This window comes from Triturus cristatus, chromosome 9 (genome assembly GCF_964204655.1).
Source record: "Triturus cristatus chromosome 9, aTriCri1.1, whole genome shotgun sequence".
NCBI classification, from domain to species: domain Eukaryota; kingdom Metazoa; phylum Chordata; class Amphibia; order Caudata; family Salamandridae; genus Triturus; species Triturus cristatus.
In genome coordinates, this window is record NC_140592.1 from 87,019,213 (window position 1) to 87,035,552 (window position 16,340).

The 16,340-nt window shown below is 43.4% G+C and overlaps 1 protein-coding gene across 3 annotated transcripts in view; it reads left to right on the forward strand.

The window, feature by feature from the left end:
* The window catches only part of SRGAP3 (SLIT-ROBO Rho GTPase activating protein 3), a 444,353-nt gene that overhangs the window by 362,314 nt on the left and 65,699 nt on the right, over positions 1-16,340 (forward strand). For 2 of the 3 annotated variants that reach the window (XM_085624484.1, XM_085624482.1), the window contains exons 11-13: positions 3,926-3,953; positions 5,445-5,547; positions 14,680-14,740. In XM_085624484.1, coding sequence (XP_085480610.1) covers positions 3,926-3,953; positions 5,445-5,547; positions 14,680-14,740 — 192 coding nt within the window. Of the gene's footprint in view, positions 1-3,925; positions 3,954-5,444; positions 5,548-13,070; positions 13,102-14,679; positions 14,741-16,340 lie in introns of all 3 variants that reach the window. The other variant, XM_085624483.1, reaches the window with a different exon arrangement.

A 16,340-nucleotide genomic window follows, 5' to 3' on the forward strand; every position in this document is an offset into this window, starting at 1 on the left:
AACTCCTCATCCACGCATCTTGTTGTGTAGTAGTGAGGTCAATGTATGCGATGCAGTATTTTCAGCAGCTGATATTTCTGCTGCAATATAGTGATAGAACAAATAGACAGAAGTCCAGGCCTGGGCAGACGGGTGGAATTTACTTCCCAAAGGGTGGGCCGTTGGGTGTTCTGGGTCTTCAGTGGTGCAGGATTTCCGGTCGGGCAGTCCACACCCGCTTCCCCTAGTGAGTTCAATACTCGTTATGCAGGAAGGGAGGTATGAATAAGTACAAAAGGCAAGCTTCGCTCACATGAGCAGGGATCCTACCTTTATTCCTCTATTTCTTTAACCTGGAGATCCCACGGCCATGCATGTAAAACAGTCATTCACCTAACTAGGCCTTATTGAACATAATGCTCTCTGCCCCACTGACCCCTTTATTGCCCACTACACTAGTCCTTAACCACAGCCGCTTTTCAGCAAGTTTGAGTGATTCGCCTGTAACCTGCAGGTTAGGGGTGTGTGTGCTACAGGTTCCAAGTATTGTCCCATTCTCTAGAACCTTGCACACTTGATGTTTGGTTGACATGTCAGAGTGACTGTTCACAAGCAATGTTTCTGTGTTTTACATTTCCCTTGTGCTTTGGGTTTCTTCATATGCGACTCTGAGGATGTGTTAATGTTTATTTTACGTGTAGAACGCACCTACAAAGCTAATTCTTACTTTACGCTTGGGAATATGTAAGAGCAAAGGACTACTCTTGAAAATAAGCATTGGCAATGCCAACTGGTTTTGTTTTTGTATAGTGACAGGTATTTACAAAGCATCACTGGTGCACAATACTAGTATAGCACTGGTGGCAAGGGTGTAAACTACCATGGAGCAAGGAACAGGACAGCAGCCCGCAGGAGCAGTGGTGCCCAGCATTGCTGATATACCTCACCTGCACACAACAGTCATGTCACAAGCGGCAGCAGCAGCGCATGTTTCTTCACACACACAAGCAGCCTGTGTTACGGGTTACGATACAGTAAATAATACTGAACCTCCTTGTGCAGCCAGTGCTATGGCAACAGCACTATAGATAAGAGGATACAGGAAGAAAATCAAAAGGTGCCCATTTCACACGTAGAACAGGTAAAGTGTGCAGCAGTAGTTCAAATGTCCTGTGTACGCGTTTGAATGCGTGTGAAATGGTCAGATGCAGTCATGGCTCGCATGATTCTCGGGTAGGGAGATTCGGGGTGGGTATTTAAAAATTAAATAAAAAAACTTCACTTACTGGGTCCCGCGCCGCCTCCACTCCTGGCCGGTCCCGAGCCCGCATTTTCCTGCTCCTTGAACAAGAAGCAGGCATCCTCCCTCCCCTGCCCTGAAGCCAATCACAACGCTGCAATGGCAGCGTAGTGATTGGTGCGGACGGCGCCCAGCCGGGCACCTGTAGGGAGGCCATTTCTCTATGTAGGCTGCATGCAGAGTGTGCATGACTGGTTTGTTCGGCCTCAGAGGTCAGACCAAACAGTCAGGGCCCATAACATTGGGCAAGCCTCTCCTCCCTGACCCGCCCACCTTCCCGCCTCCAAACAGGCATACCATTCTGCTTTCTCGTAGCACAAGAAGCAGAAACATAAAATAGTATTTAAAATATCATTTTATGTTTTTGCTTCTCGCACTGCGAGATAGCAGTGGGGCAACGCTCCTCCGCCCTAATGGAGGAGCGGCCCCTGGTCAGATTTACCAACAAGATGGCAGCTATGTGATAAACAAGAATCATGCACCACCCTTGCAGTGAATAGATGCCCCACCGTTCCGGTTGCGCAATGGAAGCACTCCTTTGTCAAGGCAGGGGTATGCGATGGATCTTGCTACTTCCTGCAGTGTAGTTCACGTCTTGAATGTGCAGTAGTGTTTGCCCAGGTGCAGTAAAGCGCCACTATGCTAAAATGTGCAAATCTTGTTAGCAAGAACAGAATTAACATACTGAAAGACATATAGCCCTGTAGGGCAGTGCAATAGAATTGGTATAACTAGCGAATATGTGACGTTACAGCGCATGCCATTACATCGCATGCCGTTGCAACGCAAAACTTTACCCCGACTTTCTGTCGGGGGAGCGCTGGAAGTTGGAATAGATTAATTTTCTATTCCAACTCCAGTGTGAGCAACAGTAGGGAAGGTGTTGGAGTTAAATCCAACACCTTCTACCCACTGCTGCACACCTTTTGCGTTGCAACGGCATGCGATGTAATTGCATGCGTTGTAACGGTTGCATTGAAAAAGCTGCTTCCCATAACTAGCTGTTAGAAGAACACTGCTCGTAGCATCTTTCTGAAATGACAGAGGGATGTCCTTCCAGAACTCCAGAAGGAGCTATGTTTTTTATTGTCCGTAGTTTGAAGTAAGGCAGAAGGATCTCCAATCTTCTCACCTGGCAATATGGAGGACTGGGCTATGAACAATGGATGTTTTGTGTTTGGTTATGGTCTTGGGAACCAGGTAACAAAGATAACCAGATAAAGAAGAGACACACTCTGTAGGCATTGAAAGCTAAACAGAAGATCATGGACATTCTAGCCTCATCTCATCATAACCAAAGGAGTGAGGTAATGGGAGCTACATTACCTGGCTTTTTATATGACTTACCACAGCATAGGAAATGACATCAGAAGTTCTTAAAGCCAATGATGGCTCATTGAAGGCTTCTTTTTAAAAACACTTTACATTAAACTGTTTATCAATCAATCAGGGGATTATAAAGCGCGCTACTCACCTGTGACGTGTGAGGGTCTCAAGGCGCTGGGGGTGATTGAGGAGGGGGGCAGCTCCAGGTCACTCGAAGAGCTCTTCCTGAAGGTGTGCAGAGTGGGGGAGTGTCTGATGGTGACTGGGAGCTCGATCCAGGTCTTAGCTGTGACGTAGGAGAAGGTTCTTCTGCCTGCTCTGGTTCTGCACATGTGTGGGGACTCGGCCAGGGCGAGGTCGGCGGAGCGGAGGTTCCTTTTGGGTATGTGGAAGGAGACTCTTTCGTTGAGGTATTTGGGTCTGATGTTGTGGAGGGATTTGTATGCTTGAAGGTTACTCTCTTCTCGATGGGGTTCCAGTGTAGGTCTCGTAGGTGCTGGGTCATGTGCTTGTGTCGTGGGGTTCCGAGGACGAGTCTGGCTGCGGTGTTCTGGATGGTTTGGAGCTTTATAAAACGTCTTTTGTTACAAATTTGAAATTAAATTATATTACTAAACAGAAGTTAGTTATACCTACAAATACCTAGATACTAAAACTAGAATAAACTAACAGCATACTTAATTTTACAATGTCAGGAGTCAAACCGGTTAGTTGCCAACAGCTGCAAAGCCGTCCAGGGAGGTTGCAAGAATGTAAATCACAGGTAACAAATGATGCGAAAACAACCCCTAATGTACTTCTTCGATGACATCGACTAGATTCTAAGTGTGCAATTGTTTTGCCCTTTTCTCATGCTTTGAGTAGTTTTCACATGACTTGAAGAATGTTTGAAATAGTACTTCGATGCACATGCTTTAAAATCATCCCAGCCTTGCGTTGTTTACGAATGAGTGAACGCTACTTCAGAGAGTGCTCAGGTGTGTTTTTCACATCAGACGCACCTTGAGTAATTTATTTGTGCCTTTAACACCACATCGACAATGCTTTGTATACAAGTGTCTTGAAAAAGTAAGAGGTAATACTTCTGTTATCAGATATTGTTGTTCCCCTTTCTCCCCAAATCTGAGCAGTTTACATGTCATTAAGATTTGTTTGGGGGGGGTCTAGAACTTGCTTCCTCAGGGATTTCCTATTCTCCTTCAAATTGAAGTAATATTCAGCTGATGTGAATAACCCACAACTAGGGTTCAGGGTGAGACACAGCCTGTTTAATCCATATGTGCACACGAGATCTGATGGTAGTATTTTGTTTTTTTCCAGGTGAACGAGCAGAATATGGCACCACACGGTAAGAGCGTTACACTGGTAGAGCAAAAGTGCACCGCGTGTTCAGTCAATGTTAGTTATAACGTCATGTAAAAGCATAGAGTAAGGAGACAGAGCAAAGCTTGGAAAAAGTTTAGATACAGTCAACCTAATTGAGCAAACACTAAGCTAGGACAGAAAGAGCGATAGTAGGCCCTTGGGAAATTGGGATGTTTTACACAAAATTAATCCTCTGAAATGCCCATAGAACTGGGTCAGAGTCAGTAAATAGACTTCATATAGGCCAGTCTGCCACTGTGGGGATAAGCAAGACTTGTGTATCACAGATTAGGTATGTTATGAATTAAAAAAAAATAGGAAGACACTTGACTCCCTCATCATATAATTCAATAGAGCTTAAGTACTCATGCTTGAGTTTCCGGCTTCTGATTGGGCCACTGGGGCAACCATAATTAAACATCTCCGCTGACGTGGAGGACTTCACATATTATTTCTCGGCCACCTATAGTCAAAGAATTTGCCTAGAATTGCTGATAAATTTAGAACAAGTCAACAAAAATTACCGTCCACATAATCCAGCGAAATAATCCTTTACGAAGCAGCTGTCATCGAAACTAGTTTACTACAAGTGGTTGTAAAGAGCAGTCTGTCTCAGTGACTCAAGCTGCTTTCAAAGATTCAGGGCAGTGGCATGTTGTATAGCATGATAATGGATGGGATTGACCAACTGTGGGTATGTCTTGTGTTTTATAATCCTAGATTGTTTTCAGATCTCCAGCAACTGGTAAGTGCTTCCATTATGGCTTCTGTTCTTAATGCTGTTCTCAGGGAGGGAAGGTTCCCATTGTGACATACTGAAAAGTAAGGTCTGTCTCGGACCCTGACCGTAAAATTGGAGCACCTTAGATAGCAATGTATTTAAATATACTTATTTATGTATTTAAATACAAGTATAACACTAGATATTATTCTACGGTCACTACAGATTTCAGTCCAACTAGACTAAAAATGATATGAATCTAAATCCACTTTCAATTGTATTATAAACCAGCCAGATTAAAGCACAAGTCTGCTGTAACTTTAATTCCAAATTAGTCAATATGTAGTGCGGGAGGTCCACCTAAATTTAACCAGAATAAACATTTAAGATCATAACAAATAGATTGGGCATGGAGGAGGCAACAACATCAGCGCTAAGGAACAATGAGTCTTGGATTCCATGTCTAGAGAAAAACCTCTTTCTGTTTACATTCTACCCACAGTTCTTCAATTACAAATAAAGGACATGGTGGTTATTAAAGTAACAGGTTATGCAAGTCTAATCCTTCAAGGGTGAGGGAGCAGGTAAAAAGAAAATGCAAAGGTAAATTTCATGGAAAACCATTTTGGAAGACAATGGAGATAAGGGCCAGATACCAAGCAGAACACGTAACTTTGATTTCACTTCACACACTGCAAGCTCATTGGCCAGTCATGTACTTAAAACTGTTTTCTTTTGTTCCGTTTTTCCCAGGCCCCCATCGTTACCCCCTAAGCCACAGAAAATGAGGAGACCTAGGCCTCGTTCAATTTATAACTATAAACTGTTTAACGGCAATATGGAGGAGTTCATAAAGGTACTTGCAGCGAGGCGGGAGTGGCAGCTTAAGATGGTGAGGGGATGGTTTCTGCCTGTGCTGGCTCCTCTTGCTCCCTTGCTCCATGCCCCTAATGCTCACTCTCTCCTTCACTCACTTGGCTGCAGTATGCTTTCTGCCTTCTTCAGCTTGAACCAGTATCTCATTAACCTTGGTGAGGCTGTCAGTCCTGTAGATGCAGTCGTCTTTAGAAAGATGGATAGCACTGTAGGCGCCTCCGCCATCGTATGAATTCTAGGTTGAGAGCAACAAAGTGTAATGTTTGATGCCAAGAAGAGAGCTCCTATACTTCTCAGGAGAATCTCTATGCATTTGATAAGCCGTAAGTATATATCAAAACAACGCCCTTTCAGGTTTAGAGTGCCACATAAATTATGCAAAAAAGGAAGCACTGAACCCTGGGTAGTTTTCAAGTTTTAGGTAGTGTGCAGTTCCTTTATATGGACTACTCTTCAATACAGACAACACTCCAAATCTGCTCACCTCAAATGTCTGTTTTTCTAGCAGAGGCTTTAAGGATAGGGTTAGCACAATGCCATCCATGCCGAGCTAGAAAGTGACAAAGCCTTTTGCCATTTTTGCAGCAAAGTCTTTAAACATGGGATTAGCAAATTCCAGCAACATAATAATAATAATGTATATGCCACTTGTTTGTAGTGGATACTCAGCCACACACAGCCACGGCCCGTATAGGGCGTGCTACCGGGGCGGTGACGTAGGGCGGGGAAGGGGCAGGGTGGGGGGTTGTAAAATGCGGCATACGGCCGATTTCAGGTAAGTAACGGGAAAAAAACCCGAATTTCGTTGCTCGCGCTGCAACGCCAAATGCGATGCAGCGCGCACAACAAAATTTGTTTTCTTTTTTTTTCCCCGTTACTTACCTGAAATCGTCCGAATGCCGCATTTTACAAACCCCAGCCCTGCCCCTCCCCCGCCCTACGTCACCGCCCCGGTAGCGCGCCCTATACAGGCCATGGCTGGCCACACAGCTTGTAGGGTAGATCTTACTAGAAAATTCACATATTACCAGCAAGTTCATAGAGCAGATCTGCTTTGGAAGCTCCTGGTGTTTGTGAGTTGATCTGGAAGATCCAGGAGCACGTTTTACTTGGATGTTCATGGAAAAGGTTTGACCTTGTACTCCACAGAGTAGCATTTATTTGAAAGATCCAAAGAAAATATTTCATCTGACTGGACAAGGTGCAGATGTATGAAGACCACGCAGCAGATACGATCTGGATCTTTTTTTGGATCTGCTCTGGAATCTTAAGCAGCAGATTTGATCTGGAAATGTATTAGTCATATTTGACCTGGAACTTCATAAAGCGTATTGCTTATGGAATAGAACTTCATGAAACAGATGTGACCTGGATATTCAGGCAGGAGGATTTACCTGGAAGCTCAGTCGTCTGGCATGAAATGGACGTTCAGAGTGGGGTGCAGTTTTCGTTTAGAATTTTGCAAAGCAGATCACATCTGCAAGTTTATGGTAGAGATCTGCCCTGGAAGTTCATATTGCTGATTGGACCTGGAAGTCGATAGAACACGTGCACTGGATTTTATGGAGCTGAGGTGGCCTCGACGTTCATCGAGCAGGTCGGTTCTGTGATTTTGCACAATTAGGCTTATAGCGATGCTAAAACTGCTTGTGCACCTAAAAGACTGTCGAATGTAGTAGTTTCCTCAGTTTGATTGTCTCACTGCCCTTGTTCATTGCTCTCTTGGATGGGAGGATTTGACATCTGTCTGATCAGTTGCCCAGGAGGAAAGAGATCTGTTTCCAAGTCAGTAATTAAGGTGACTAATTCCATGTTTGGCTGGACCATCGTACCCTTCGACTCTCCCCACCCCTTTCAAATTCCATGAAAACTTTACCAAGGAGGAGATATATTTTTAAAAGCTTCGATCATGCAGTTCCTGAATGCGGGAACTATGCATGACCAATTGGAAAAACACAGAATGAGGTAGCACTGGCCTGCCCCAGCCTGCATAAACATGCCCCTGCGGTGGGTCCAGTGCAGAGGCACAGTAGTATTGGGGTACTACTGCCCCTGAGTATGTATAGCGTGGACTCAACCATGTTCAATAACTGTATTGCTGCATCAACATATGTACACATCTATTTTTGCACTGCTCAAACAAATAGAGAAAATGCTATGTTTTGGGGGCTTCAAATAAAACTTCTGTTGCCTAATATCTGAAAATGACGTCATGGACGTTGTTTTATCAGTAGTTAAGAGAACGTGTGTGTTCATATGTGAATGATACATTTTTCTCTTGCTTGGTTTACTCAAGTAACACAAGGGATATTATCTCCTGGATAATTCTCCAGCTTGTTTTGGGAAAGATTAGAAACAGTATGAAGAAAGCTGAACCTAATATCTCAGAAGGGAAGAATCTTATCATACTTGCAAAAACGAAGAAAAGTACTTAAAGTGTCCATAGTTTGACATGAGAACTATTTCCAAATGAAAATTGGAACTTTTACAAGCAAAGTTTCATGCAAGTGTTATTTGTGTTCAGCGACTCATGAGACAAGGTATGCTCCTGGGAGCTAAATGCTCCCAAATTACCAGAGTGACATGGTTTCAGAGAACTCACAAAAAAAGCTAAGCAAGGAATGCTGTCATGTTCCTCCATGCAAAATGATGGTGAGTTATTGTTGCTAACTAACGCCCATAGGAAAAAACTATGTGAGGGCGTAGGCGTGGGTAGAGCTGGAAATTCAGAGAGCAACATGTGGACCAATATGTAAGATAAATGAGTATCTGAGAAACAACCGTGTGCTAGTTGTCTAATAGACATCTGTACCCCTTGATGTCAGTCATTGTTAAAAACATATTGAGAGAACATTGGGGAAACTCACAAAAGTATATCATCAATTAATTATTATGAATCCAGAATTTTCTTTTCAATCTTCTTGCTCCTTTAATAAAAATCCAAAAAGATATAAAGCTGTTGAAACATATAACTTAATTGAATTCATTCATCAGTGTTCAATAGAATTGCTTTAACAGAAATAACAATATGCAGCCAACTCGTGTTGCGGGGAGACATCTTCATCATAGCTGCAGAAACATTGGCAACGTATATTGTCAAAATGGGCTAAAAAGACTTGGATACATATTAAAAGCAATGAAAACACCTTAAAATATGAATATCACATCTGCCCCATTATTCGTTCTCAGTTATATCCTTTTTAATATGCATTCCCATCTTTTTGCACTTGCCTCATTTAGATCCTCCACTGCTGGAAAGATATTCATTCTTAGATCTCTAGAGATGCGATTTACCTCCAAATTATTAGGTCCAGCCTAGGCAGCGCGCTTGCGCTGTCTGCAAGACCTGTTGTTCTCTCCTCTATCGGCTTTTGGCATTTCCATGAATTGCCATTTGTTCGTTGCTGTCCCATTTAGAAATACTGGGTTTTTATTGGTGCATTAGGGCTGATTCTCCCACCTTTGCATGCTTGGGTCACGCCCAGGCAATTTCACTCATTATTTGCCTGTATCCCAATAGGGCCGCTGTTCAGTCTGGTCATCCTGATATGCCTTTTTATTTTGTAGGGTATCAACATCGTGTTAGGATTTCAGGCCGTTTCACAGAGCAATGCTCTGTTAGGCACCTGCAAAGTGGCAATTTCTGTCCGGTAGCTGTTGAGCTGTGCCAATAGCTCTAGCTCCAAAAAATGTGAGACCTATTGCATTTCTAATGCTTCTTTTAAAGGCCATGAGATTCCACCATTTAGATGATTATTTTTTAGCATACATTGTCAAGTTGTATGGATAGTTCTTTTAAACCTTTAGAATGCACAGTTTTTTTTACATTAGGTATACCCCCGTATGGCAGGAAAGCAAATCATCTGCAAGTTCTTCTCTTGAATCTATATGTTAAGACAATCTTAACAATGCAGCAGCCGTTCTCGCAAGACTAGTGGGCCTAGAATTGAGAACTCCGTGGGGCTAGGCTCGCATAATTGCTCAACGCTATTGTGAGCTCACTGATATATCTTCTGCACTTTCTCATCTGCATCCTTGACCAAGGGCCTAGCAACATTTTCAAAATGGATTCCGTGGACATGGAATTTTAAGGGGTTCTTGAACAAGATAGATTTTGTAAAGAGATATTGACATAGTGAGGGCACTGCATCTCATTCACTGTATGTCCTTGAAGGTTCCCACAGCCCAAGTGCACTTCTAGTGTAAAAGGAGAACTCTGTGCAGGTAATTTCATATGAATCTACTGGAGGACGAGGTACTGATTCAGGGTAGCATCATCTCTGAAATTAATGGACATTCAGGCAAAAAATCTGGATCAACACGACAGACTGTGAATTATCAGGTTCAGTTCGGCATGTTTTTCCCAGTTCTAGGTCCATTTCCATGCACATTTCCTCCTGCTGAATCACAAACACAAATGCGGGTTTAACAAGCGTGTTTCGGCACCTGTTAAAATTTGGGATTGGTCCAAAAGAACAACTGCTCAAATTCATTATTTTATCTTATTATCTTTTTATCTCTATTTTATTAACACAAACTTTATTGCATTTTCTTTACTATGACAAGCAGGAGGCATTACAGGAGGACGGGTTCCATCTAGCAAATGTACATGACAGAGTGCAGTCAATATTACATATAAATGCTATGGGTATTGGCCTCTTGAGTTCTTTCACAACAGAGCAAATACAATTATAGAAAAAAAAAAAATGAGTTGTTGTAAAGGGCCTCCCACCAGGATCTCAAGCCAAACTAACACCCTCTATGTGTCAGAGTGGAGCCGCCTACCCTAATCCGAAGGGGGGAAGTGTGCTAGTTCAATGCAGTACTGTACGTACCTAGTGAGCAAAACGGTGGTGCTGGAGCCTTCACCCACATAGATCCCCGGAGGCATAATCAATGCTGGACAATGTGATCAATGTGTACTATCTCATTGAGAGCCAGCATCCCCACCGGGCTCAGGAATGCGTGCTTTAAAGCTTATCCCATTCCATAGAGGTTGGTCATTTGAGAAGCCCCCTACGAAACTCCCTATGTTTTTCCCGTCCGAGAGCTAAACTTTTGACTATGCCCCACCGACATTATTTTATTCTTTACAACCTTGTAGGAATCTTTAAGTTTGATGGCAGTGCGTCCTTATATAGCACTTTCTTGTATCTCTTTCGTTCCTACCTCAAGTTAATAAATTACGTCTCCCAGGATGCTTTAAGACGGGGGCTTTTTTTTTGTAGAAGTGTTCTAAACTCCAGATTTAGGCTAGAGTGAGGTCTAGAAACAACTGTGCACCTAAAGCAATGGGATGAAGCAGGCATGCGCAAGAGCCAACCTAGCTTCTGTTCAGAGGTTTCAATCTGTCCTATATAATGCTCTGAACCATCGACAACTAGAATATGTCACAGAAATAGCTTCAGAAGCTCCCAGTGGAATTCATGGCCTAGTTTAGGTTTCAGACTTCGCACAGGGAGAGAGTTGGAGTCGCATTTTGTAACAAGAAAAACACAGGCAGCTGGAAGAAGCGCGCATTCACAGCGGGGTCACAGTTAGCCACCATCATCCCCCCCTCCCAAAGAAATGCAATCGCATGCTGATCTTCCACAGCGACAGGAAAGAACCCCAAAATACAAAATAAGGTGCAAGAGATCCCATTGCCCGGCAAACACCCGCACATAGAGTGCGTTGGGGTATGCCATGGGGTGAAAAAGACACAAATCACAAAAAATGAATCAGTAAAAAGCAGGTTCAGTAGTGCTGTGCCGGCAATGTCTTATACTGCAGAAAAGCTGTATAGTGCCTTTTAAAACACTGACATATAAACAGAGGGCTTCATGGTGCAGCACAAAACATTCACCTCATTAAGGACACCTGATTAGAACAGCACAAACCATTTGGTAATCCTAGGGAAGCTCCAGGGTGCAGTGGGAAACATCTTGTACAGCCCAATAGTCTATTGGGAAACATTATTGGTTCAAAGGGGGCTGTAGTGCTGTGGAAAGGGAAACCTTAAGATATATATAATGATTAATTAAATGTGAGTACAGTAGTGCAGTTCACAGCATGCATCACTTAAAGGGTATATCAGGAGTGCTGTGCAAGCATTCTTTCATTAATTGTGTAGCGCAACATATCTACTGTAGGAAGTGCATTAATGCTTAGCAGTGGGATGCAAAAGGTTTGTTCAGGGGAAGCCTCATAGTGCAGTGCATTTAAGTTAAGACTTGCTCTTGGATTTAGTAAGGTCTAGTTTACAAGGTGAGTATGATAATATGTTATTTAAAGTACAACTCCATTCCTCTTTTCAAATTTCAATCACATCAAGATATGGGATCAGGAAGCAGCCAGTAGACATGTTTGATGGCATGCTTGCCACAACAGAGTGCATTCTGGGATGTTCATGGAAGTCTTCTGCTTGGGTTAAGACCCTGTGCTACCCTTGATCTCAGACCCCACGTCATGCCCACATGAGCATCAATTCACCCAAATGCCAGGGGTAGCAGCAGTGACCTCACACGCACTTTTTGACCTCAGTGACATCAGAAGAAGTGGCATCATGTGACTTTTGACCCTGACCGCCCAGACATGATGCCACAAGACCTTTATATTAATAAAAGCATCATAATTCTCATCACAAAATTCTTGTTTTATACCTCAAAGAGAAAAAGTACAGCGGAATCACAGTGAGATGCACAAAAAAGAGATTAAAAAAACAGTAGTGGTCAGGCCCTCTAGCACTAATTGTTATAGGTTAAGATTTGCCTATGAACTATGTTTTTGGCTTGATTCACTCCTTTTTATTGTTAATACGTTTTGACATCACCCCTTATAAGGAACTAATCACACCTGCGGAACAATTGCTTAAAAACATTTTTTTCACATATTCACGATAATGCACTTTGGCAACAATTTAAAAAAAAGTATATTTTTCAATTTGTTTAAATGTATTCTCTGTTGTGTACATTCCCCTTAAAGTGAAACCTCTTGGATTTACAGAAAGTAAACAGTGTTCATCTGAAAAGTGTTTATTTTCTTTGCTTGGTACCTTGTTTGCCTCCTCTGAGTCCAGGTGGTCACAAAAGTAGTGCTAGATGTCACAAGAGGCAAACCAGGGGTTGCAGCTGCGACCCCTAAATGGCGTCCATGCATGCTCAGCTCTTGCCTCAACCGACATGTTCTGCGGTGTTCAGCCATTTGTTTCCGTTGTAGTCCTCTTTCTATGGATTTTTGCTCAAGTCATTTAGCATAGCTGTGTTTGGCGGTGTGGTGTCCATCGCAGCGGTGGTGCCGGTGCAGCTTTCTATTACTAATACTTTTATAGTGCACATACGTCAGAGCCCCCACCAGGGCTGATTTCACGCCCCACTTTAGCTCACTCTGCACCTGAGCTTCTGCTGCTTCTGGGGGTGGGCGGGGCTTCTGTTACCTTCACTTGCCTCACTCTCGCTTCACCTCTCTCCTTTTGTTTCCCTGCTCTGCTGCTGCCGCTGCTTTCTTAACCCCTTTTTCTATCAGAGGAAGGAGAAACGCACGAGCCCGGATCCAGGTATTTATCACAGCCAAGTCTCGCTTGTTGGGGGGAATTGCACAGTTGTGAGATTGGATTGGACAAGGGGGCGCCGTGCTGATGACATCACAGGATTTACTTCCAGTTCACGTCAAACATGCCCAAGCAGGCAGGTGCACACAGGATGTCACATTGTAATAGTATTTCTATAGCGCTTACTACCCCTGATGAGGCGTCAAATCACTTTTTCGGCGAGTACGGCAGAACATGCCTCAAACACACGCGCTTGCAAGCATGGACACTGACCGATAATGCCTCATACACGTGCATACAAAAACGAACATTTCTCCATTCCCTCCCTATCTGCTTAAGAATGCCCTTCAGTTTCCTCTTCCTGTCCTGCAACCATCACAGGAAGTGAGGTCTAGTGCAAACCAAAAGGGCGGGAAAGATTCCATGCAGCCGTACCCTAATGCATGATGTCCAATGTCGGGTGAGGGAAGCAGTGCTGTCTCCAGGGTCTTGGTGTTCTGTGTTATCGTACCACATGACAACACCGCAGACTCATGTCCGCACAGTAACATGCCACCGAAACCATCAGTGATGTACGAACAAACATGCATGTGCCACCGCAGTCACCTGTATGTGCAAGCTGAGCCCCGCACTGACTACCAGTGGCATGTCATGGCGGCAGAATTAAGCGTGGCCCAATAACACGTTCTATAGAGCAACTGTACTAATAAATGCACATTCCCACATTTATGACTGCAGCACATAGGTGAAATTTGAGTTTGTTAACATATTGCAGCAAGATTGACATGAGAAAGCACTTCCACCGCCTCACAGATTGCAGGTAACAATTTACTTTATGCAGGAAAACAACTCCTAATATTAATGAGGTCTTTTCACTGTGATTCTACCTTGCTGTAGAAACTATACCCCTTGAATCTTTGATTTGATTAAACACTTTTTGTTAAAACAAACGCCCAACTAATGCCATGTCATAAACCGTATATGCACAGGTGCAGGGTATAATATGTTATTTATTACAAATGTTCAGGGAGGGGAGCAGTATCATGTTTAGCTCAAGGCTTCATCTCTTGTGAGTCATGGCCTCTCCCAATACTTTACAATGGTAATTAATAGCATATTACACTATGTGTATCTGCATATATACATATATATTTAATATACATGCACACGCTTACAGATTTTCTTTGCTATGCAGAGGTGAACACCGATGCATGAATGTAAACCCCACTTCCGAACAATCAGAAACCACATTCTTGTTTAGCAGCCAAAGATGAGGAAAACAAACATGGCCACAGCATGCGAAGACACGTCTGTCATCTTGTACGGAGGCCCACACATACATAGACTCATACATGAATAGACACACCCCAGTGCCGACACACAGCACACACACCAGTACTTACCCTTCTCTGGGGAAACTTGTGCTCAGCATGTAAATACATAATACACGTGCACAGCACCGCTTCCACTAGCCCGCATAGTACCACAGCGACGCTCATTTGAGACTTTACAGCCTTTATGTGTTTCATGCTTGGCTAATACATTCACTGGAAGTAGCTGCTAAACGTCTTCTTTTGTTCGAAGGACTCAGGGCAGGCGATTCCTCTGGTGGTCGAAAGCTGTGTCCGATACATCAATTTATATGGTAAGTTCAGCTTCTGTGATACAGCAAGGATTTCTTTTTATTAGCATCTTAGTGCCTGCTCGTTGCTTACCATTGGTTGACTTTAATGTCAGTCTTATTTGCTTGCTTCTTATTTGTTAGCTGCGTGGGCTTTTTTTCTTTCTTGTGTTTCTTCCATCGTAGGAGCATGATGCATTTCTATTCCCTTCCGCTGCTCACTTTTTCAGGCAATAGTTTTTTTGTTTTTGTTTAAGTACTTTATGTGAGTGCATGTGTTTTTCTGCTGTCTGCCTTGTGTGCGTCTCCCTCCTTTGCCGTGCTCTGTGTTCCTCTCTCTCGCCCATTGGATTTCTTCACCAATCCCCACGTTTTCTTCTAACCAGTGTGCATTTTCCTCACCAGCTCTATGTTGCTGTCTTTTGACCCATTTGAACCCCTCGCCTGCACCCCCAGTATTGCTTTCTCCCACTCGAAACCATGGTATTGCTTCCATCCTGCATCCCCCATGTTTCTTTGGCCGCTACCCACACCCCTTCTGTTGCTTCAATTACGCATTGCTTCCCTCACTCGCTGTAAAAACCCACCCAACCTGCGCCCCTGTGTTGCTTCCGCCCACCTGCAAGCCCTCTTGTTTCTTCCACTTGTTGCTTGCACCCAGCCACATAAAAAAAAATGTATGCTTCTGCATTTTTTTCTTGTTATTTAGTGATCCATTTCGTGTCGACAACTAAAAAGAAACAAAATGCAGGCGTCAGGTTGTCGGCGCACGCATGCTTGGTGCACCCATGAAAAGCTTATTTTAGATTCTTTAGTCATGCATTTCTTTAGTCCGACAGCATCAGGATGCTGTCCCGCATGGCTAAAACCATTGACAAAGCCACTAGGTTCCAAAGGCGAAACCTATTGGCTTTGCCAAGGCTTGTTAGTGAAATCTCTGATTCTGAAGTTAAGTGAGAGAAGTTTTGAGCAACCATGTTTAAATAGCCTTGTGGCAACCATGGGCAGTCTCTACAGCAAAGCCTGGACAAGGTAGAAAAGAAAAGAGGTATGTAGACCAGAATGTTCATATGGCAGACACAAATTTGGTGTTTCTACATTAGAGGAAGCACTCCTGTCCACAGAACAAACCAGAGCAGATGCTCATGGAAATGCTGATTGGTATTTAATTGGTCAGTCTGAACTAGAAATCAAGGAAAGCAATTGACTCGCAAGTTCATAAAGAATATATACAAGGCTCTTAGAATGAGGCTGACCCACAAGTTCATTCACAACCTCACCTAGAAGGTACTGGAGCAGATGTTGTGTTGATGTTCACTGAACAGGCTGTGAAAGGTACCTGGATATTATACAGGAGGTGAGCCCTGTCGGTGTTGTCACATCTGACTGCCCATTGATACAGTGATCCTGATAGATATCACACAGCTGCTCGTAGAGAAGTAGAACCAGTGTTACAAGAGCAGATCTCGCTTGGAGGTTCATAGTGCAGGAAATACGAGGAAGTCCATGGCATAGGCGGGGAACAGAAGCTTTGTAGGGAATCAACGTAGGTTGTTACTTTGCTTGCTATTACTGGTAAGTTCATAGAGCAGATAGCACCCAGACGTCTCTTATAGTAATGACG